General features: G+C 32.5%; 1 protein-coding gene and 1 long non-coding RNA gene across 2 annotated transcripts in view; both read right to left on the bottom strand.

Moving 5' to 3' along the window:
- The window catches only part of LOC143206520 (rho GTPase-activating protein 20), a 367,199-nt gene that overhangs the window by 266,920 nt on the left and 74,347 nt on the right, over window positions 1–25,932 (bottom strand). Inside the window, exon 2 of the mRNA XM_076419099.1 lies at window positions 11,893–12,200. Within this exon, the coding sequence (XP_076275214.1) occupies window positions 11,893–12,105 (213 nt within the window). The 5' untranslated portion in view covers window positions 12,106–12,200. The remainder of the gene's footprint in view (window positions 1–11,892; window positions 12,201–25,932) is intronic.
- LOC143206535 (uncharacterized) overlaps window positions 1–25,932 on the bottom strand; it is a 553,256-nt gene that overhangs the window by 508,705 nt on the left and 18,619 nt on the right. The gene's annotated exons all lie outside the window — the stretch shown is intronic.

The raw sequence follows: 25,932 nt of genomic DNA, 5'->3' as shown, positions 1-25,932 counted from the left end.
AGGTGACATGATATCACTTGAATTTAGTATGGAATACCAGTCCAATAGTCCAATTATTGTCTTTGGAAGGGAGATGGCTCAGCGAAATCCAAGAGTACTAGGATGCTATGTACGGTGACTATTTTTCAACGTAGCCGTACGTCGGTTTTCGATGAGCCACGCCCATGTGTTTCGAAAACAGCACCATGGAGGATACAATAACAAAAATCTACGATCTCGAGAAAGTTCGAACAATAAACGCAACCGTGAAACTACTTCAGAGTAGTGTTTGATGCTGCTTAAACGCGATGCAAAGGTGTTTGTATGTTGTTTCGTGACTGTCTACGAAACATGGATCCAAAACTGGTAAACATCTGAGACCAAGCAACAATCGATTTCATCCAACGAACGTGCTTCGAAGAAGGCGAAGAATGTCCTATCGACAGGAAAGGTGAGCCACCGTTTTCTGGGATTCACGAGGTGCGATCTACATCTACTACCCGGTAATCGGTCACAGGCCTGTACTATGCGGAATTATTAAGCCGATTTGACACGGAATTGCAGAAAAAACGTCCTTTTTTAGCGAAGAAAAAAAAACTCTTCCACGACGACAAAGCACTAACTCAGGCCTCTGCACTCGCAACGGCCACATTGTTCAAATTGGGCTACGAACAGCCACCCCATCAACCCCGTTGTCCCGTGCAACTTTCCTTTCCGCAACTTGAAAAGGTTACTCGCTGGACAGAAATTTAAGTCAAATGAGGAAGTCATCGCTGCCACGAAGGCCCACTTTTCAGATCTCGAGAATATGCATTTTTCAGACGGCTTAAAGAAGTTGGAGCATCGCTGGGTCAACTGTATTGAGCTGAAAGGACTATGTTGAGAAATAAATCGCCACTTTTCCAAAATATTCGTTTTTCTTTTGTACTCATCGGTCCACCCACGTACATTTCAAAACATTCTAACAGCAAAAGACCCATTGAACAAAGCAGAATCAATTAAATAGTATGTTAATCTAAATTTATATTCTGAATAACTGATACGTAAATAAAAGAAAGCATGCATTATAAAAACAGTAACTTAGTAAGTTTAGTTACACATCATGTGGTACAACAAACTGCACGGAAAAATTATGAATAAATATACTCTAAACATGCTAATATCTACTTAATATTATTTGCTCTGAATATTAATAAACAGGTAGTAATTTGATTCATTAATTAATACATAATAAAATTGTCTTTATTTAATTATTTATTTAAAGACTTCACATCTAGGCTATCTTTTCATTCAAAATACGTTGCGCTACTTTCACAAATTAAGTGACAATATCATTTTCTGATATGGACATTTCTTTGTTCATCATGCCAAAATAGAATAGCTTTGGCGACTTGTTCGAATAACCGCACAGACAATACTACCGATTCAATCAAATTTATTTAGTATGTATGCCAGTATGGAATAGTCTCCCTAACTTTGCTTCCAATTCTCAAGCGGCTGCTGCTGAACAACAACATAATTCGATTCAATAAAAAAAATTGTCATCGAATTTAGGGACATTTTTTGTGAATGGCCTGCACAAGGACATGGTGTCACATCTAGTTGGTTATTTCGCGGAAATTACAATTTAATTTTGCAGACAATGGTAGGAAATAACAAACGCCATAAAAGCCTAGTTCCGCTAGGGACACATGTATCGCTCTGTCAATGACATCCGTCGAGCTCGACTTCATATTTTTTCGAATAAAAAGGGAAGCATATAAAATAAACTATTTACATAGCTACTGCAGATTAAAATAAATTTTACTATTATATTATTAGTTAACACTTCATTATTTTAGAACATAAATGGAATTATTCAGATATTATGACAGAAGTACTACACTCGCGATGCTTCTGTATATAAAATTATATTTTTATATTAAATAACCGAAAAACAAACGTAAAAAAAGATAAATAAGTCATTCAAAGTAACCCTTCTGGGCCATAAAGTATTCATACAAACAATGTTTTTAACTAAATCAGGTTAACCAACCAGTTGCCCAATTATATGAGACAAAAGTTTGAAGAAAATCTCGTGAAGAATTAATGCTATTTGAGAAGGTGTATTATTGGGAAGCAAAAAAAACTAAAAATTTTCGATTCATAAATCCAAACTTGTAAGGGGATAGGTAGAATTGAAGTTTTCAAAAAATATTTTTTAAACCTTATTAAATAGTACAATATGCATACAATATTCTCCTACAATACTAAATCGCTTAGAGTGAAATTCTTACAGATAAACTCTTCAGAAGTTCACCCATCCTGTCAAAGCGTTTGCACTCGCTTACTGGCAAATTAATCAGTTTATATGAAACAAACATGAAGAAATTTGAAAATATGAAACACGCTACATAATTAACAGCACTATAAATGTTAAAATGACTTTGACTCATGGTGCACTTGACATTATCCGGAAATGAGCACCATTTCGTTAATCAAACATGATTATGATTCAAGTGATTTTTCAGCCATTAAGCCCATTTATGGAGAACTCAGCAAAGCAGAGCTTTTGAAGTCTTTAAGCAATTTTCTTTTATTATTATTAAAGGTATAACGCCAACTCATATATGACCTCCTGCGTAATAGATTAATTAGTTACTCTGGGTATTTGAAACTTGGTATTTTGAAGAACCACAAGTACTCCCAAAAACAGAATGAGAACCGCTGACTTATAGCCAAAAAAGCTGACAATGGGAACTGAGAAGTAAGAATTGGTAACAAGCTAGAACAAAATTTCATTTCATTATTTCTGCATGTTATTTCAACATCGTGTTTTTATTGGAACTGAGTTTGTTGAAATTTTGCTGTAGTGGCTGAATTTTCAAAAAAAAAAAGGATAACATTTTACATTAGTAACTCATAAACATTTGTTAAATATGTACCTTGAATTTACCAAATATGTTTGAATAAAATACTTCATCTTGCATATTTAAAAGAAATTAGTAAAATTATGCCTATTAATCTTTGAAACCAACCTAACCCATTAATGGGAACAGATGAAAGCAAACGACGAAACGATCAGTGAAAAAATCTCCTTGTTAAGCTCGGTGAAAACAACTTAATATACAATTCATAACGAACAACATTGAGACAATTTTTACGCCTTACTATATTCTGACCACAGTAATAGCTAGTAAATTGGTGTTAATTATATATTACAAGGTGTTAATACTTAGCCAAACCACTGATCAGGATATGTAAACAATTGATTTACTACTACTAATATGACTGAAATAGAAAGTTAAGGAGAAAAAGCAAATAATGCATTCTTAGGCATAATAATAACAATTCCAGATCATACCATGAAGTAAAGATCAAGTAAAAATTTAACGAAGACCTTTGTTATATAATGTATGTGAGTGAGAGTGCATTTTGGCTCTAGGACTTGAACTATAGAGGAGCATTGAATTATCTTAGATAATAGAAATATTAAAACGATTCAACTCTGTTGTGTATGTATCCTCTATTTGCTAATGCTCTTCTAGAACATGGTATTTAGATAACTTTTTATTATCTTTTGAGGATAAATTCGTTGTTGTTCGGAATAGCAACATTAATCAGTATTATATTTTTTCTTTTTTATTAACTACTGTGATATCAGGTTTGTTATGGTCGACAAGCTCGACCTTATGTTATGGTCGATAAGCACTGGACGGTCCCAGTACCATTTAAAATCATTTTCTAGAACAGACTCAGGTCAGTAGTGATAATACGGAATATTCCTTGACTTGAATTGGAAATTCCAGCTTATTATCGACTTCTTGGTAGACTATTTTGACTACTAAATCATGTCGTTTTTTACATTCGGTAAATGGAAACATCTAACAGCTCTACGTAATATTTTGTATTATTTTAGAACTTTAACCTAAACCATAGGATCTTTAAAAATATACATATAGGTTCTGGACGGAACAACTCCCTATATAACGAATATATCACCATCCGTTTGCGAAAACATACCTGCAATGTTGACATCATACTGGCAAGCTCATCCTGGATATCTTATCTGCCCTCGTTTCCATTTCCAGACTTTTTCTTCATTCGTCTTAAGATACTATTCAAGGTTGTTTTCTTTTAAACGTAAATAAATAAAGCTATCGGTTCCGAATAACAGGGCGATTGAAAAGTCCCCGGCCTGACATAAATATAGCACTACTAGAATTAAATCCATATCTTTTTAGCTAGCCCTAACCCTTAAAAGATGCATGTATAAATTTGACAGCTGTCGGATCATTAGTTTTTGAATTATAGCATTTTGAGTGAAACAACTTTTGTTATTGCGAAAAAAATGGATAAAAAGGAATTTCGCGTGTTGATAAAATATTTCTTTTTGAAGGGAAAAAATACAGTTGAAGCAAAAACTTGGCTTGATGCCGAGTTTCCGGACAATGCCCCGGGAAAATCAATCATCAAGGATTGGTATGCTAAGTTTAGATGTGGTGAAATGAGCACCGAAGACGGTGAACGCAGTGGACGGTCAAAAAAGAGGGTTACCGAAGAAAACATTTAAAAAATCCACAAAATGATTTTGAATGACTGTAAATTGAAATTGAATAAAATAGCAGACACTCTAAAAATATCAATTGAACGTGTACATCATAATATGATCACGAATAAACGAAATGATCACGAAAATCACGAATATTTGTGTATGAGAAAGCTCTATGCAAAGTGGGTGCAGCGCGAGCTCACTTTTGACCAAAAACAACGAGTTGATGATTTCGAGCAGTTTTTGAAGATGATCAAGCGTAATAAATCCAAATTTTTGCGTAGATATGTGATAGTGGATGAAACATGGCTCCATCATTTCACTCCGAAGTCCAATCGACAGTCATCCGATTGGACTGCACACAATGAACGCGCTCCAAAGCATGGGAAAAGGTAACAGTCGGTTGGCAAGGTTATGGCGTCTGTATTTTGGGATGCGCATGAAATAATTTTCATTGACTACAATGATAAAGGAAGGACCATCAACAGCGACTATTACATAGCGTTATTGGACCGTTTGAAGGACGAAAGCGCCGAAAAACGGCCGCTTTTGAAGAAAAAGAAAGTGCTGCTTCACCGCATCACAAGTCAGTGAAAACGATGGCAAACATCTATAAATTGGGCTTCGAGTTTCTTCCTCATACACCGTATTCTCCAAATCTGGCCACCAGCAACTATTTCCTGTTCTCAGATCTCAAAAGAATGCCCGCTGGGAAGAAATTTTCGTCGAATGAAGAAGTGATCGCCGAAACTGAGGCCTATTTTGAAGCAGAGCACAAATCGTATTACAATAATTGTATCGAAAAGTTGAAGGGTCGCTATAATCAGTTTATCACCCTTGAATAGAATTATGTTGAATAAAAAAAAAATTACTTTGCCAAAAAAAAGTGTTTTACTATGGTATGCCGGGGACTTTTCAATGACCTGTTGTTGTTACACAGGAGCCGTGATATTTCAGATTTTTTAATGAAATAATTTCTTAGATTCATTATCAGTTGATAAAGTAGTTTTCTAATATCTATTAATGCCTTTTCTCCGAAATTTCGAAATAACGCAGTTCCTTCGATTGCACTTCTAGGATGGTATTTTTGTGTGCTGGACAATAAAGTTCTAACTTTCCTTTGTAGAGCTTGAACATCGATTTTAGTCCATTGCGTAATATCAAAGGAATAGTTTAAAATAAAGCCTGCATATGAATTTGTGTCTTTACAACTCTTTTTACTCTTGAGCGGTAATAATTATTAATTGGTTTGGTAGATACGAGTCTCAAAAAAATTTCTTTTTCAAAAAAAAAACTGCATGGAGTCAAAATTGTACTGTATAAAAATCAAGTTGTTATATTTAAGTGTACAAAGTAATAAAATTATTATCAATACGGTGAAATTGAGTCAAAGTAAAAGCTCAAAAAACAAATACAAATAATTAATAAATGCGTTTCCCAGAACAAGGTAAAAATACTTTCCGCTTGACACACTTAAATAATATTAATCAAGAAAAAACGTATAAAAATCGATGCATTCGCCGCTTTCCTTCTTCAGCGGCAGTGACCAGAAGAAAATGAAATTCACGTGGACATTAGTATGTGCAGTCACAAATGTTTATTTACTATATAAAGCCTCGGGTAAAAGTAATAGCGTCGAGAGAGTGACTAATAATTGGAAACACAACATCGGACATCATCGATTAGTGTGAATGACATCTTCAAACCTACTTTCTTTCGAGTTAAACACTCTCAACAGTGACGAAGAATATTGTAAGTAGTACTAGAATGGTCAAGGAATATATTTTTGTGCGCATACATTGTCGTTATGTTACTATTATACTATATGTTTTATCAAAAGCATTATTTATAATATATAGATTTAGTTATTAAAATTTTCGATTAAGTAATACTTTTTTAACAAAATTTATTTATTTTATTTTTTTAACAAAATTTATTTATTTTCTCTACATCAATGTTTTGATCTAAAATTTCGCAATTTTTAATTGTAATTTAAATAATAAATCTTTAGTTAACGTTTACATCGATAATTTTATTGAAATACGTAATATGTATATGAGAATCAATCATCTATCAGAACAAATAGCGATCACAATTTGAATTTGCCTTTGCCAATAGTACGGTATTTCCAGAAGACAAAAGGTTTTTACGCAATTATGAAATTCCCGACGCCAAAAGAGAAAACGACCTCAATCAAGGAATCAAGGATAGAATTGGACCTATAAAAACCTCGACATAGATACTTTACGGTCTCCGTGGCGACGAAAAATCACATAAGTCGGCCGTAGGTTCCGTAGGTCAACATAGATAAATAAAGCAATCTCCAAAGGCTACGGAGTTGCCCCAGTACTAAACCCTCTCACCAGCTGAAAAAGTAAACTGTCTCCGATGAAGTTTTGTTTTACAAGTTGCTTATCAAATCCGTTATGTTATATGGATCTAATACTTGGTATCGGTTTGTCAGGTCGGAACTAGTGGAAAAGCTTCAGATAATGCAAAAAAAACATTCTCAGGCAAACACTGAATGAGCCATAGTTTGTCAAAAATACCCAAATTCATCGGGAAACGAACACACAAGAAATGTTCGCTCTCTCCGAAAATTCTTACATCAGATCCTTATCAGAGGCGTTTCCAATACTGTAACCCCGCTGACTATCCTCCCAAAAGCAGCTATACAAGCCGTCTAGGGTTCTCGTAGCCCAAATAAAGCTCTTTCACAAGCATTCCTCTCTTCTAAATTGAGTTAACATTAGCAAGGAAATATTTTCAGCTGGTAATTCAGGCACAAAGAACAACTCCACGGTCTCTTCGTTCTTCGGGCTTCCTCGAGTAGCTGTCAACTGTAATTGTCAATCACTCGAATAAATCATAAATAATTCCGTTAGTTTTTATCAACTTCACCATCAATTTTCATAAAGTATAAATATAATGTTTTTTTTTAAGGAATTAAGGTGAGATGTTTGAGAACTGAATATTATAACATGTGTTTCTCGACAATTTTTTAAAATTATGTTCTATATTAGCAGATGCCATGTCTCTAAATATAATATAATTAATAGATCTAGTCATCCTCAAAAATACATTGCAATAACAAAAATAACAATTAAGTGTTGTTTGATTTTCTTGATGAAAATGTTAGTAGAATTAGACCATTTTATGTATACTTCCGCATTAAACGTAAAAATGGAAACATTTTCATTAATGTTGAATTAAGGATATATTTACATACCTTATTTTTGATATTTTAAAGAATAAAAATAGCCGGCTTGGTGGCGCAGTGGTAAAGGCGATAGGACGGTCCTCCTACTGTTGCGATAGCCGCGGGTTAGAATCCTGCTCGGGTATGGTGGTACATTTATGTTTATGATTATTTAAAATTTGTGAATGATCTAGGCAAGAGTGTAAAATCCGACAATGAAAAAGATCCCATTCACGCCAGTAACCAAGCTGGGAAAGACCGGATGTCTTCTGGGATGATTCTGAGAAAGTCTCCTTTTACCAACTATGGGTTTATCTGGACTGGGCCTAAAGTTTAACGTGGGCTCCGAACCACGGTCCTCAGCATTAAGCCTACCGACTGGCGAGTGACCAACTTTAGAAATCATCCCAGAAGACATTTGGTCTTACCCAGCCTGGTTACTGGCGTGACTGGGATCATATTTCTTGTCGGATTTTGCACTCTTGGCTAGAACATTCACAAATTTTAAACAATCACAAACATAAATTTACGACCATGCCCCAGCGGGATTTGAACCCGCGGCTATCGCAACAGTAGGAGGATCATCCCATCGCCTTTACCACTGCGCCACCAAGCCGGCTAACATTAATTTTTAAATATAAATTTCATAAATTTTAAAGACTCATTTTAAATTGTAGCAAAAAAGGCCCATTACCAAAAATTACTACACCGAGCAAAAATTCTCGAGATGTTCTAAAACAAAGTTAACCAACGGTTCAATTTTTTTAATCATTTTTCGATTGGCCTAAGAACCAATTAAAGTAATTAGTTTCAGTCACGTGCAGCTATATACAGAATTTGTTTAATGCGAAACCGTTAATTTTTTTCCATATATATTATCGATTTCAGTTTGTTTGTTTGCATAATGCGTACAATTTTCTACAGTTAATATTACAACTGCGTAACATTCTAACAAATAATAAAACGCTACCTCATGAAGTCTATAAAAAAGGTAGTTTTGTTTTCATAAACAAAAGCGTCCATAAAACAATTTTAATATTTTAACCAAATTCAGCTAATGGAATTTATATATTTTTTCTCCTGCGATACATTTAAAAATTGTTTTAGTGAACTGAGAAGGTGTAGAAATACAATAAATAATATTTTGAGATATTTACAGAAGATTATTGTATCCCGTGGATCTATATTCATTTCAAGGTGTCTTCATTTACTTTTAACAATTGATATTTGTCATTTCCCTGATGAATACATAAACATATTTTCTTTGTGCCAACGAAACAATTCTCTAATTCTTAACCGATTTCAAAACAGAAGAAGGTTCTTTGTCCGGCTGTATATTTTTTTAAGGTATGTTCGCCGATTTCTCCGTCAATTATACACCGATTATCAAAATTCTTTTTTTATTCCAAAGAGTGTACTTCCAAGGTGGTCCCATTGGAACCAAATCAGGATCTGATTGGGGGAAGGGGGGAAATCGAGGGAAACCTCAAATTTTAAAGGCACGTACAAAGTTTTCAAATACATTCTTTAACTAAAATAATAAGATATTTGTGTATTATGATATTCCTGAATTGATAGGACGAAAAATTGGAAGTGGTTCAGTGTAAAAGCTATTAATTTTGCTGTTTAAGCACTAACCAAATTATATGAGAGGTTGTAACGGTTAGAACATTAAGCTAACACGTGGAGGCCACAGGTTCGATTTCCAATGGGAGCAACGACTTTTTTGTTCTAGTTCGGTTCGAACATTTGTCAAGTCACCTAGACTAGGTAGCGAACCCTGAGGCCTGTAGCTTTCCTTATTTTCAATCATTGTTTCTTTATTTCTTTACTTGGGCAATCCATTGTAATACTTTATTTCAAAACGTTTTTTGTGTTAAAAATCTAAATTTGATTATTTTTTACTTTTCAGTGAGTTCCTTATGTATTTTCTGAAGTCTATTTAAGAAGAAGAAGAAGGTAAAATTTATTTGTTAAAAATATTTTATTAATATTAAGAACAGTGTAGCTGATTGATATCAAATGGTGTGTAAAGCATACAAAGAACATGCTCCCCCGATAAAAGCATGTACTAAAAACATAGGAAATATGACTATTCTAACACCAGAGCAAAATAACGTGAAAAGGACTCAGTATAACTTAAGAATGCTCAGTTGGAAGCATTATTAGATCAAAATGTATGCTAAATCCACCAACTCATTGAAAGCTTCCGAGAAATTCAACAATATCAAAGTATAGTTCCCATTCTGTTTTCCAAAATTTATTGCTATAATAATTTGGTTAAATGAAAAAAAAAACAGCAAATAGAGTGATTATTTTTTTTAAGGATTCAGCTCTAGCTCGGAAATAGTTTTATACATAAATAATAATAAACTTAACGGCGATCCTACAACAAGCTTCAAGACAGGAATGTTTGACGTTTGTATTTCAAACCAGATGACTCAAATTTGGAAAAACTTAACAAAGTTGAAATTCCTATTTGTAATTTAAATCGATAATTGAATTTATAAAAATAGTATGTGTAACAGGTCAATTAAAAAGTCCCTGGCCTGACATATAGATGGTGCTACTAGAATTAAATCCATATATTTTTTAGTTAGCCCTAACCCTCAAAATAAGCGTGTATACATTTGATAGCTGCCGGATCATTACTTTGTGAATTATAACATTTTGAGTGAAGCAACTTTTGTTATTGCGAAAAAAATGGATAAAAAGGAATTTCGTGTGTTGATAAAATATTGTTTTTTGAAGGAAAAAAATCAGTTGAAGCAAAAACTTGGCTTGATGCCGAATTTCCGGACACTGTCCCAAGAAAATCAAACATCAAGGATTGGTATGCTAAGTTTAGACGTGGTGAAATGAGCAGGACGGTGAACGCAGTGGACGCCCAAAAGAGGTTGTTACAGACGAGAACATTAAAAAAATCCACAAAAAGATTCTGAATGACCGTAAATTAAATTTGAATGAAATAGCAGACACTCCAAAGATATCAACTGAACGTGTACATCATATCATTCACGAATATTTGGGTTTTTGAAGCAAAGGACAAATCGTACTACAAAAAAATGGTATCGAAAATTTGGAGGGTCGCTATAATCACCCTTAAAGGGAATTATGTTGAATCCAAAAAACTAATATTGGCAAAAAAATTAGTTTTACTATGGTAGGCCGGGGACTTTTCATATGACTTGTTATATTCACAGATCCTTTGCCTTAACCTACCAAAAAGGAAAATATTTTTTTAATAAGTTAATATTAAAATCGGCAGTTGTTCAGCCCACATTACAATATCAAAAATAATTAGAAATAAGTATAATATGTTTTCCTTTTAAAGGAAATAAATTGAGATATAAAATAAATTGGATACAAATATGTGTGTTCTCCGCAGATTCTTTTGAAACAGGCGAATCAAGGACTTCAATTTCATGTACATATGAACCAAACAGTACACCAAAAAGGCTAAGAACTATGTAATGTCAAGCAACATTGTTGCGGTAGTATGTGGTAGTAACCAAGAATTGCTATATATCTTCTTTATTATTCTGTTATTGTCAATATGTATTATGGTTATTATATAAATGTAATTTAACAGTGACAATAATTTATTTTAATTTATCAATGAATCATATTCTGTAGTATTAATTAAAAAATTATATTTTATAATATTTTGAAATATTTGCAGAAGATGGCGTAACTGATATTATATCCCGTGGACCTATACTCATATCAAAGTATCTTTATTTCCTATTAAAAATTAGTATTTGTCATTTCCTTGAAGCATAAACAACATATTTTCTTTGTACCAAAGCAACAATTAATGTGCAAACATTTCTTTCATTTTAATATTAAGAATAGTGCAGCTGATTGACATCAAATGTTGTGTGAAGCATACGAAGAACATGTTCTACCGATAAAAACATGTACCAGTACCTATGACTATTTTAATAACAGTGCAAAATAACGTGAAAAGGACAGTAGAGGTAAACAGTGAACTGTGAAGTGTTTTCCCTAAAAATGCTCAGTTGGAAGTAGTATCAGATCAAAATTTATGCAAAACTGATCAACTCACTTATTAGGGTTCAATAGTATCAAACTATATTTCCCGTTCTGCTTTAACAAAGTTGTTTAATTTTGTGTTCATAAAATAAAATTTGCAATATCTCTTAAATTATCAATAACCTACCTCTTTTAGCCCATCAAGCCTCCCTAAACTTCTGGCTTGACGTAAACCAGCCTCGACACGTCTCCCTTTCTTTCTCCTCTCCAACAAACGCGGCTTCCTAGAGGGCGTCACCGGTTCACAGTCCTCCGGATCAGACTGGATCTCCGGATAGTGATACGTATGCCTTCTTCGCGAGTTCGGACTAGTCAGACGATCCAATAGATTGTCGAACATTTTGTCCAATGTTTAATTGCAACGAATGTGGATCAGAATACTGAACCTGTCATATAAATGGCGCTCCGGATAAATGTTCCATGTTTGGCGATGATCTAAAACAAAGAGAAACACTGTTAAAACAGGGCAGTTAATTAGCAACTAAACAAATTAAGCGATAATTAGTGAATACAGTCAATTTATTTAAACCAGTGTATTTAATAACAATCTTAGGGACAAATAGATAATTTTCAGTGCGAAATGTGAATGGTCTTCCTGTGTCTCCGTTGAAATTTCTTCCGGTGTATGTAACATACGTGTGAAAGTGAAAATTACGTATTTCTTTAATAAAAAGTTAATTTAAATAAGTTTATTATTAATAACTAATTAGTTCCTTATGCTTTTAATATATAAATATGATTATGAAAAACTAAAAATCATAAAAATACAGTCTTTTATTAATAGATACTTTTGTTTCAGTTTTAATTAACACGGTCAACGTACGTTCTTAGATAAATAAATATGATATAAATCATACAAATAGGATACTTAAAAAAGAGTTTATTTGAAAAAATAAAAGGCTCTTGTTTGAAATAATTTACGAACCCATTTCCGTGAAAAAGTATTTCTTTTCATATTTTAATGTTAGTCTGAAATATTTTATAGTATACTGTAGTATAGTATAGATAGTATATCAGTATACTATTCCTGAAAAAGGTCTTTTAGTACACTTTACTTTATATGCAACAGAATATCCGTTGTTTAAAGACCGCATTTTTTTCGACCATAAAAAATTACGTAAGTATTTACAGATAATTTGTGTTCTAAAAATGTCGTGGTACTCATTTGCTTAGCAAATTGACGTAGAATTACAATAAAAAACAAGTACGATACCGAACTGATCGTGCTTAAACGGACACTAAAATGACGCAAATACTAAATAAACAAAATTGGTAAGAAAATCTCTAATTATAAATTTCTAATTTACATATAATTATAGAAAGTTAGGCTCCATAATGTAGACACAGACAACGACCAATGTTAAGGTCAATGTCACTAAGGATAGCTCTTAGATAAATTTCGATATTTCCATGCATCCCACGCTATATATTTTTGAGAGAATTCTAATTATTGGCAGACAAACGGAAAACGACCGTTTCACTCTTTTATGGAATATCCGTCGCTCATTTAAATACTCGAGGATTAAGTGACATCATCGTTGAATTATGCCTATTTTTAAGTTGTAAGAGACGCCACCTTTTGTCTGGGATTATAGCTTTAATGGGCTCATCACAGTTTCGATCTACTTAGTAAATATTATTTATGCAACATTAGTCAGTTGAAAAATATTTAGTCGCTTATGCTTAAATCAAGACTCAATATTTCACTTCATTATTGAAGAAACACTAGTGTAAGTGTTTTTATCTATAGTATAATTTCAACATAATTACTATTAATGGCTTTAGCTTCAAGAATAAAATATTGCCAGTTGATATTTAATTATCTAACATACTAAAAGTAATTCGAGGAAGGGGTCATATGAGCAAAAAAACGGGGTCGAATGAGCAATATTCAAGTTCTTTTTTATTAATTACGTCTTACATTAAATATGTTTAGTATATCTGAATTTAAAAAATAATTTATTACTACTGTTCTGTTGTACTTGCATTAATACACAAGCAAGGCGAGTACGGCATTAACACATCAGTACATATTTTTGAAATTAAAATAAAACTTATCTACTTAAGCTAAAGTTAAGAATACACTTATACACTAAATAAATTCGTGTGGTTTGGTCTGCTTCAATCTTATCTCTTCAATCTTGTCTGCTTCTAATAATTGGTCTTTTAAATCTCTTGAAGTTGCTTTCCATAGAGAGTGATATTTGTCTGCTTCCGGGCTAAATTCATTTACATATTTTTCGACGAGACTCTGTTTATAATCTCTGTAAATACTCTTCTAGCTTTTTTATCTTTTTTTATTAATTACCTAATTTCAAGAAGGTAATTTACGTGATGTTGGGGTAGCTTCTTTTTCAGCATACCGAGTTCAGTATACAAGTGACTTCTATTTATTACTATAGTATTTGGTTGTATTGTTTTTTTATATTATATGATTTTGATGTAAAATATTTAGTCACTCTACGCTTGAATAATTATTTATTTTGACATTAATATATTTCTACAAATCAGGACCCATAAAACAACACACACGAAGGAAAAATAAGATGGCTGTTTCGGCAGCACTCTCGAGAACAATGAGCTTACTTTAGGACAACAAAGTAAAACTAGCGGAAAAACAGAAGTTTAAGAAAATATCAGAATGTAACTAAATGTTATAAAGTTCCTGAGAATCATTCTGTTACGACAATTAATAAAAAAGTCATCAAGAAGAATAAGAATGTAAATAACTCTCACCTTGCTTTAGACACAGAAGAGGATGTTTATATCAGTCTAGTGTATGTCGGGTTCTATTCAGACAGTCCCCCAGGAAAAGAGTGTGTACAAAGCGCTAGTTGCGGATAGTGGACTCACATTAAATGAACTTCTGATATGAATGGTGTTTATGTTTGCATGAACGCTTATAGTGACTAAATTAATTAAGTAACATTTTTCAATAAGATTTTTTTTTTTATTTCCATGAGTCCAAGAAATTTTGTTCTGTTTTTGTTCCTGTACACACCCACCTGGATAAAATACAACTATGGTTGAAGACATGGCGCATTAAAGCCAATAAAGCAAAATCCATCTATATAACTTTTACCCTGAGTACAAGAACAGGTCTACCAGTGAGTATCAACTATTGTCAACTCCCCCAAGAAGAGGATGTTAAATATTTTGGTATGCATTTAGATCGACGCCTAACCTGGAAGAAGCCCATACTCTCTAAGCGAAAACAACTTGGTCATATGGAATCCCGCTATGGGGTATCGCTAGCAAATCTAATATATCCATCATCCAACGGTTCCAAAATAAAGTGTTGCGTGTCATTGTTGATGCTTCGTACTATGTTTCAAATGAACGAGTGTAACTCAACGTGTTTATGTGAAGTACTTCGGAAAAGTGTCACTGCTTCCCACTGTACTCGCTGATCAGCAAAATATGCGACGTGATAGTGAAGTGCCCATATATATAATATAAACATAAGAAATACTTATTGCCTATTGGGCAGATTGTGGAACCACTAAGGGTAATAAAAAAGCGACTCCGCTCTGCTAGTATTTTCTTTTATTTGTAAAATAAAAGATATAATATTGCCGCAAAATAATTTGAAACAAATGTGATTGAAATCCTATGTAAAAAGGAAAAATTATAACCATTATCCAAACAATCACCAATAGATACCTCCTATTTTATTTACAGTTCTACCCATTATCTTTCGAACCCCAGGCATTTATTCTTATTATATAATAACATCAACCTTCCCTGAAGCCATAGTTTCCCATCATGTTTCCTATGTAATTATACGTCATTTCCTCGCCCAATTTACCCGAACCGAGCCGGCAATTAAGACGGGAACACGTAAAAAATGCGTCCATGGAAAAAGGAAGAACATTGTAATAAGCAAATGACACGGTATACAAAATTTCCGAGAATCGACGGGATGAATGACAACCGTCGTCGCCATATTAACAGTCTTTTTTTCCTCTAACTGATACGACCGGAACGAAGACAAAGTACTGTTAATGAAGGAGAATAATACATTGCCAAAGAGATTTTTTTGGCGGCTCTTGTATTAAGTAATTTTGCGTAATTTCGGCCGGATCAGTTCCGAAAACGTTTTTCCTAGAAATTGAAGGTTAAAAATGAAGATTATACCGAACGGTTTGTCTTCGTAAGAAATACGTAAAATATAGTAATTTCCTATAAAACTGTATCATGACCGTGAAAAAAATTAAAACAGTTTTGAAAGTGTAAAAATCAAACTAATATATTGTTTGTAGTTCAAAATAACGCGCCGTCTTCAATGAATATGGAAGAACTTTTCAGTGCTACTCCATTATATCGAGATATATCAATTATGGTCTAATATATGATAAAATTTATAATATTATTATATCATTTATAATAATCAATATATTTCGGTGGTGACCGATAACAAGATATTACAAAATACATGAAAGAAAGTGTTAGACACTTTTGGTATCTATGTCTCGTTTGATATGTTTTTATTATTTATTTATTACATATTTATTACATACTAGGTCGTTGCCGACTAACTTACAATTTATCTTTACAATATCTTAAATCTAGGTATATATCTAGGAGGGCCCATCGGCCCTATCTTAGTCTGTAGTACATTAATGTTCATGTATTAACACTTATTTATAATTATTTATTTTTCGCGGAATAACTCCATAACTGGATTCCGTATGTCTATATAGTTTCAATACTTACTTGTTAATGTTATAATTATTAAGTAGTGGTAATTGTCATTTTGTTCCAATAAACCAATACATTTTCCTATATTTTAACTACAATTATTTTCTTTTCTTTCTTATATGTTCCTTCTAGCGAAGTTTTGCATCAAGAGTCATTCCTCGATATTTGACGTTTTTGCTTTATGGAATGATTATTTATGATAGTATTATTTATTGTTATTGGTGCTTCTTCGGTATGATTACACGTGAATAGCATAGAAATAGCACATTGACCAAAATACAAATACAATTCCTTGTGGTCCGCTTTAGCTTATTTTATTATGGCGTAAGCATCTTCTTATTCGACTCTAAACATTCTGACTATAATAGTTTAGTCGTATAAGGTTTCATACCTTCATAGACTTTTCAAATACATCTGTTATTCTATGCACCTTCTTAATAGTTATAGCTCCCTATAATCGGTTTTATTCTATGTGGCGATTTTTCAGGTTTTGGACCAGGATAATTTCAGCCATTTTCCAAAACGTCTAGTACATGTTTTAGTCGAAATGCCGCATTGATCAAGATGACCAGTTTTATAGTTCCCTTTCTTGGTAGTTTTTGAAATAATTGTCCTGTTATTAGAATATATGTCAGATTTGATAAAATTGGTTACTTCTTTCGGAGTGAAAAGTGAATTATCGAATTTCCACGAATTTTAGTCTATGCTGAGAAAATTATACTCAAAATCATTTTCGTTTGATTTGAAGGCTTTTTATAGATGGTCAACAAATGCTTCCGTATTTTGTATCTGTTACTAGCTCTTACAGGGTCTTTTTGCAAAAATAGTTTAATTCATTCAAATTGTTCAATCAACAGCGGTAGACACTAATGACAACATAATAATGCATCATAATGATTCCATACTATGTACAAAAATACTTTATAGCCATGAATACTTTATGACTAACCCATGGCTTTTCGTGCTTGAGAAAAGTCGTATTGAACCAACTTCATTGTCAGTCAAAGTAGGTGTTTGTCCATAAAGTTTTGCAATTCATTGTATTCAAACTTTTGTTCTTTGTTATTGATATTAAAATCACCACTTCTTAATCGTTGAAACCAAAATCGACATTTGGATTATAAGGGAGCAGTACGACCATATGTTTGTAAAAGTGCTTGATAAGCTTCTGCAGTATATTTCTTCGAATGAAACAAAAAAAAAAAGTATTCAACACCGAAAAATGCAATTTTAAAGTTATTGTTTTATATACAGAAATGTCTGTACCGTGCAATTTAAAAGTTAAGTTAGGTTGTTTAACATTTGTTAAAAGGCTTAAACAGGATGATTCTTATAGCATTAAAAACACGTTGTTTTTCCAAAGTAAAATTAAAATTATGCTAAAAACTAGTAGTAGGAAAATACCTACAATATTGTTAATATATTTGTAAAGATCTTCTAAAAGGAAGAATTAATTTTCATCGCTAAAAAACAAAACAGAATATACTCCTGGTGAATCAATGAAGATTTATTCTTAACTGTATCAAACCAGACATTGTTATGGCTATCGGCATTTTCAGCAAGTCGAAGAAAACAAAGCACTACTTAATTAGGGTCATTACATTAAATATATTGATGGCATCTTTACATACCATACAAAATGACACCACCGAGTAATTACGAAACAAAGTCCTGGTGAATCTACGAAGATTTATTATTAACTGTACTATACCACACATTGTTATTGCTATCAGCATTTTCAGCAAGTCGAAGAAAACAAAGCAGTGAGTAATTAGGATCATTACATGAAACATATTGACGACATTTTTACATACCATATAAAATGACACCACCGAGTAATTGCGAAATAAATTACTGGTTTCGTCAAACAAGGCGAATTGATGACTATCGCTATTGATGCGATATGACCGGCTTATTGTATCAATTACAATATACATGGAATAAATAAAACGTTCTTAACATATATTTACGGTTTTTTTTCCAAGGGGGCGTAATAGATCGTCGATATTGAGGTGTGTGTATAGTGAAAAAAATCATTCTAATTGATATGCAGAGGCGTAATTTAAATTTCAAAGGGAACGCTTTAAGGTTGCACCGATGATTGACGATGTTCAAGATCAACAGTGCTCGAATCATTTTTGGCTTTAGCACGTGTCTTTTAGCGGTTAACGGTTCTTCATTGTCGAAAATGTCCGAAGGTGTTTGTGGTGTGTTTTAATTATCTAGTGACAAGCGAACGGACTGAATCGCTAACATTGTAGGGAATTTTTTTCTACAGTCATCATTAGAGGCTTGTTTCTAAAGGTGAAATTTAATTTTACTTTTATTCAAATTGATGTTATGAATGTAGATTTTGTCATAACGTTATTGATTTATTAAAATATGGACCCCGATGTATTTTCTTGTTATGTGTACTAGCGAACTAGATTATTGCATAGTTTAAATTACTTGATGCAGAACTTAAGACCATTATTAAAGAAGTTCTCGTAAATGTTACATTATTCTCTCATAAATAATTAATTCAAATGGATCTCGTTGCAATTAATAACATATATAACAAAAAAAGAAACATAAATACAATTCTTAATTGCCATCTGCGGAGACTGTGGAAGATAATTAATTACACCAATATCGTATTAATTAGGTCGTTAGTGACATAATTAGAATTTTATAGCCTCTTTTTTAGTCTGTAGCAATTAAACTGTATTTTCTTGTCGTATCTTGTTTTCACTGCATGAACAGGGATACTGAAATATGATACTTTGAAATTTAGTTAAATTCAGTTAAAAAAATTAACTGTACTAAGATATGGAAAATAGTACAGTTGCAAACAGTTTAATATCTCAGAATAATGGAGTCAGGAAATAGAGACAGAGCAAAAAAGTATAAAAACAAAGAAAGCTTTGTTTTAAATTATTATTATTATTATATTAAATCAAAATATTGTTGAAAAGAAAACACCTGCCAAGAAAAACAAAAATAACGTATAGACCAGAAATAATATATAGTGCAATGATAGTGCAAGTTAAAGAGAAACTAATAATAGAAGAAAGGAAAATATTAAAGGCCATGCTTGGGCAAATAAATATAATGTCAAAAAGTCAGCACTAGGATAACATAGAAAAAACTTGGGAGAGAAACGGATCCACTTTAAAAAAGCTATTAAGCTTCTTTAGAAACCGCAATACCTCTTCATAGGCCAATAAAGCCAAGCATTTATTCAAGAAATACATCTAATTAACCAACTAGCGACCTGCTCAGATTTAGTTGCATCATAAAAGTTAGATGTAACTAATTTTGGTAAATATAATGTTACATATATAATCACCGAAGATGAATATAAACTACATAATACTAGATTGAAAATAATGTTGCTGGAAACGAAAACTGAATGCAAGTAATCCTCCTGGAAATATGTACCAAACATTGGCGATAAAAAATTATAACACAAAAGATAAAATCTGTCAACTACTCAAATTATTCTATGCGGATTTCAGATATTGAACCTACAAGAAAAATCCGTAAGCTAAGTTTAAAGCTAAAATCTTCAAATTATAATATTTATATTCAAAAAATATAAATTTACTTTGCTAACTCATCTCATAATTAGACGTGTTTTGATACTTATATATATGCCTATTTAATTATTAATGCTTTAACAAAGTTTAAACAAACTTTTCAAGCTATAGCTTGAACTTAGATTAAATGTGATCAAGAGAAACACCGATATATTATTAATTTAATAATAACAAAAATTATTTAAACATTATTCATTTGATAATGATTGTTTAATGACTTATTATATAGCTATTATTGACAATTTCGGCATATTACTTTTATTCAGAAATGACATATGGATAGTAAAAGTTGTTTGATACTATATTTCGTAGAAGTATATGATACCAAAGGCAGGATTCGAAGCTTTCAATCACAATTTCTTGTACAACTATTTTCACCAAGTTTAATTATGATATCACAACAATCCGCATATCCAATCTACTCCCAAAATTCATAGAATTTCGAGCTTTCATCCATTTGTCGTCACTTTTTAATTATTACATTGTTAATAGTTGTTTCCGTATAACCTATAATTTGTCTCTATGATAACATAAATTTAGGTATATAACTAGGAGGACCCATCGGCCTTATCTCAGTCTCTAGTGAAATAATATTTATACATGCCAGTGCTTTATTTTTTATTATATGCACCTCACTACACAACACTACACAAAATCACATGGCTTGATTCTTTTGAGTCTGTGTCCTGTTCTGGTGGTATCGACAAGCTGCAAAACTTCAATATTCTCATGAAAATGGAGTCTTTCCTCATGCCCCCTTGCAATTCTCTTAATTTCTTGACTGATTGTGGGTATCTGAAGGTCTCGATGTAGGTAATCAGTCCTATAGTATTTGTGTGCACCCACAATACCTCTCAGGACATTTTTCCAAAAAAACTTTACTCTTTGCGGAACATCTCCATAATTAAACTATGTATATCCATATAGGTTTCAGTATTTGCTTATATAATAGCAATTTATTATGTACTGATTTTCTTCCAATTAGCCAGTATATTATACTATATTTCAATTCCAGTTCTTTTCTTCTCTTCTTTATATGTGCCTTCTAGCAATGTTTTGCATCAAGATTCATTCCGAGATATTTAACGTTGTTGCTATATACGTTGTCACTTGCCTGTAATTTTCGTGAGGCTCCTTCTCTATTGCCTCCGACAGCTATGATCGCAGTATTATCAGCAAATATAGCCATCGTAATATTCTCCTTTTGTGGTATATTACAAGTGTAGAGTAGATAAAGCGTTGGTCCCAGTACACTTCCTTGTGGTATACCTCCTTTAGCTTCTTTTATTGTAGAGTAAGCTTCTTCTTATTTGACTCTAAATGTTCTGGTTGTAATGTACGATTTTAATAGTTCGGAGTGTTGCTTTGGTAACATTTTCTGTAGTTTATGAAAGCCTTATAAGGAAGGTATTATAACGCCTTCATGCCAACCCTTATCGAAGGCTTGTACTACGTCTAAGAATATAGCTGAGCATACTTTCTTATTTTCGTAGGCTTTTTCAATAACATCTGTTATTCTGAGGACCTGGTAATTGTTGAATGCTTGTTAATAAACCGAAACTGGTGTGTTGGTATTAGGTTCTTTTTCTCCCTGTGAGAAATTAATTTTGATGTTGGTGTTAAAAGCTTATCCTTTTTTCAGAAAAAAATATGTATTTCTCGAAAATATTTGAAAGTACGTCATGGCATGGCATGTCATGTCTCGTGGTTTTACCTAGCTTGAAGCAGCACTTCACCGCATAACGTTGTTATATATAATGAGTCACCCTGGGGATCCAACTTATACTTTAGAAGTCAAGTACAGGAAAACTCTATACTGCTGATTAATGAATCGTTTATTAATTATCTCAATACAACAATTTCAAGGCGCTAGTTCTAATAAAATTCTTGACCCTAAATAATGTTTTCTGGCCTTTACTGATACTCTTCACAGTTCTTCACAAAGCTGAAAATTAATAAAACATTTATCACATATTTTAGGTTTATTCAAATTGTAGATAACCACTAACACTAAACATTATATTATCTTTCATTATTATCTTTATTATTCTATAAAGATATCCAAGTACTATATTAATTATCAATAAATTATTTTAATTCACCAATTCATTCTTTATTTGAATTCATAGCCAGAGCTTGGGGAAAGTGTTTAATTCTCAACCAACGCTATATTTTTATCTCTCCCTATGATATTAGTCTATGTCTTTTTCGGAGATCTTTATTGTATCTTTCATTTAAGAAAATGGTCTATTTCGTCACAGAAGATTGTGAGGAATTCGTTCACTTTTCATTCGACAGATAGGTCCAAACCATTGTAATTGATGTCTCTACATTTGTACTGTAATTGTGCTGATGGTCGCATCTTCAAGGAATTAATTCACTTCTAATACACTTTCGAAAAAAAAAGAAGAAAACGTAGAATTTGCCTACGCATCATATTTGAAAGATCTCAAACTTACAGATTATAATTTTTCTTCTTTTCCACACGCATAATCTTAGAGAAGCAAAAGCTCTGGTACAGCCGATTCAGCTTATCGCTTCGACGCTAGATGCCACTCTCTTATCCTGTATTAGCGATCCCAAACAAAAAAGACCTGCATTTGCTCTAACTGGACCCTGTTGAAATTTGCAGTAACAAGCGATTCGTCAACTATCAATATATGGTTCTGCAGTGTGAACTGTATTATGAAGAATGCTCGAAGCACCAAAATATGAATCACCGAACAACTGAAATCAGCCAAGGAATTTATAGAATCATATTGAACGCCCATGTCTATTAAAAAAATAAATTAAAAGTAAAAAATTCAAACAAAATTTTTAAAATATTATGAAAATGGCACATTTTTTAGCTTTTTTTCTTAATTGGTAACATAATTTACAATAATATGTATCATGAACTTTGTTGACATATTGTTGCCGAAAATTATTCAATTATTAAAATTTAATAAAATGTGTAACATATTCTCTTTTCAGTATTTATGATTGATTCATGATAAAGTGCATTATTTTTTAAAAAGTATATTCATGTAATGAATTCAAATAAAAAAACGATGAGACCATGGCCATGACTTGCTTAGAATCGGAATCAGTAAACTCGCTGTTTTTATAGTTTTTTTTGTAAATGGTATTTTTTATTCTCGTTAACAACCAACTGAAAAAAAGGTATTATTCAGCTCTATTTCTTTATGTATTCGTTTTACACTGACATTGACATTGGTAACTTGCATCTGAATAACAAAAACAACCTCTTAAAGCTTCGACTCAAGTCCATACATTTTTCTTGGTGAGTATAATGATTCATGATGGCTATGAAGTAAATATGTTAGATAAGCAATATGTCTTTATCTGATGGTAAAATTAATAACGAGATCATTCTTCTTTACGACTCAAACGGAATCGTTCCCACCTTAACAATCAGCACCAGATAAAAAACACTTGAAAAAAAATATAAAGAATCGAATCGCGCAGATAGGCAACCTTGAAGGCAATCGTTAGCTCAATCTCCCTTTTTCTGTTTCTTGTTACATTTTTATAATGGGCCCCGCCGTTCTGGGACCAAGATTTTCAGATTGATTCCTCTAGATTCCATTACAGATAAGCAAGCAATTAAGTTTATGCGGTTTTTCGATGGAAACGAGAGAAAAAGTGGTGGCGGCTTCCACACATTAAGTCGCGTTATTTAACACCTCGACCAGTTCAGATATCGGCAGTGTCGTATTCCATATGCTTCGGTGCAGATTTCTGCACTGGCTGATAATCAATAAATAGGCTCGAGAGGAAATTTTCTTTTTCGAATCGCATTCCTTGAGGAGACCGATAGTTGTACATGCACTCCTCATATTTTTCTCGCCTTGATCATTTTAACGTCAGTAATTGAATACTATTACTGATATTTCATATATAATCGGTCGTCATCGACATGAGAAGGTGCTATAGAGTTGGACATTTTATTTTTCGATTATTCAATTACTTAATAGATAAAGAATAATTTATAGCGTGAACAATGTTTAAATGAACTTTTTGAATTTCAGAAAGCTGCATTCACAATGGGTGATTTATTGGCTTTAATTTTACTGGCTTTCTTCTCATCTCAAAAATTGTGAAGAATGGCTTTGAGAAAGAAATGAAAGAAAACGAATAAGTGTAAAGATCATAATCAAACGTATTACACTTCAGAGAGATTATAATTTTTTAAATTAATTCGTTAGAACTTCAAAAAACTGCCCATAGGCAATAAGCATTATTATTATTAGTATCTGAAATGTAGAAGATCGCTTCAGTAAGTGATCTGCTTCTTATCTTAGATTCAGATACTGTTCTAACTTATTTAAATTATAATCTAAATCTTATTCTAGATTCTAGTATTCTTTCAGAATATTTCGCACTAACACTCTGAATCACTCTCGTTATGGGTTTAAGGGGATATCGCGCTGAATATCAGTTTGTTGGAGACGTAATATGGTCGACGATGACTCGCAACACTTTATTCTTGAACCTCTGGAGGATAGCAATGTTAGATTTACTAGTTGTACCCCACAGTTCAATACCATAGGTCCAAATAGGCCTAAGTATTGACTTATACAGCAAAACCTTGTTATCTAATGATAATTTAGATTTACGCCCTATCAGCTAATACATTTTGTTTAGTTTAACCTCAAGCTGTTTGCGTTTTGTCACTGTTTTTTTGCATGTAAAACGTCGATCAAAATCCATTCCCAGATATGTAACGTTGTCTACAGAAGTTCATGATTATTCAATTTTACTCAGGGACTGAAGTTTTTCTACAAAGGGTGAATGTCACATGGACAGATTTTGTCTCATTTGCATGATACGCCACGTTTTTTGAACCACAATTCAACTTTGTTAAGATGCAGTTGGAGGTATCTTGTGGCAGCTTGTTTCATATTGGGTCCTCGTGTGATGATAAAATTGCTGTATTGTCAGCATATGTTGAAATATAATTTCTAATAGAGTTACTGTACTATAGTGATGATATTGATTGATAAAATTGGCGACACTTTTATGAATGGCTATTATATGGGTCTTAATGGTTTTATTTCGTTCAACAATTTATTAAAGAAAAAGAATATATGTAACTATTATTTGTTTATTTTATAATTTCAGATAGTCATGTCAGTGATGAATATGTCTATGTATCTGTTTTTGCAACAAATTTTACTAACTATTGAGTAAATAATGATATGATTTGATATATACAACATTTTATTTTACCGGCATTAACCTCAAAATTCAAAATAAAGTTGTGATACGCTAAAATAACAGCGTTATAGATTTATAGATTTTTGAAAATGATAAAAAAACACGCTGAAAAACCTAAAAACATGCATTTGCGGTACGAATTACTTTGCCTGTTTCATAAAAAAAAAGCCGCTGAAAGTCATTATTCGCTGATAGAGCCTTGCGGTGAATATGTGGAACGTGATTTTGAGAATTCAATCAGTTATTTCAACGTTTATGACAAGAGAGCATTTGATGATGCGGAATTGCAGTTATTATTAAGTGAAAACCCAAGACAAACTCAAAAAGCAATTGGAAGTAAAGTTGAATGTGAGCCGAGTCGTAATATGCGAACGATTACAAGCGATGGAGAAGATCAAAAAGATGAGAAGATGCGTGACACATGAATTGAAAGACAGGTAATTAGAAAATCGAAAAATCATCAGTGATATCTGATGATATTTCTGCAACGAATAGTGATCGGTGATGAAAAGTGGATTTATTTAAAAAATGGTGAAGCCGACATATAGACTACAAGGCCAAATCGCTTTATTGGCATCACAATTATCTATGCCTGATGGGGCCCGGCTGGTGTCGTATATTATGAACTCTTGAAACCTGAGGAAACAGTTAATATTAATTGATTAGAT

Source organism: Rhynchophorus ferrugineus, unplaced genomic scaffold, assembly GCF_030347505.1.
Source record: "Rhynchophorus ferrugineus isolate W39M unplaced genomic scaffold, kcgeb_rfMv2 rfM1, whole genome shotgun sequence".
Classification (NCBI taxonomy): domain Eukaryota; kingdom Metazoa; phylum Arthropoda; class Insecta; order Coleoptera; family Curculionidae; genus Rhynchophorus; species Rhynchophorus ferrugineus.
The sequence above is the reverse complement of the archived record's forward strand: the minus strand, read 5'-3'. Positions and strand labels throughout refer to the sequence as shown.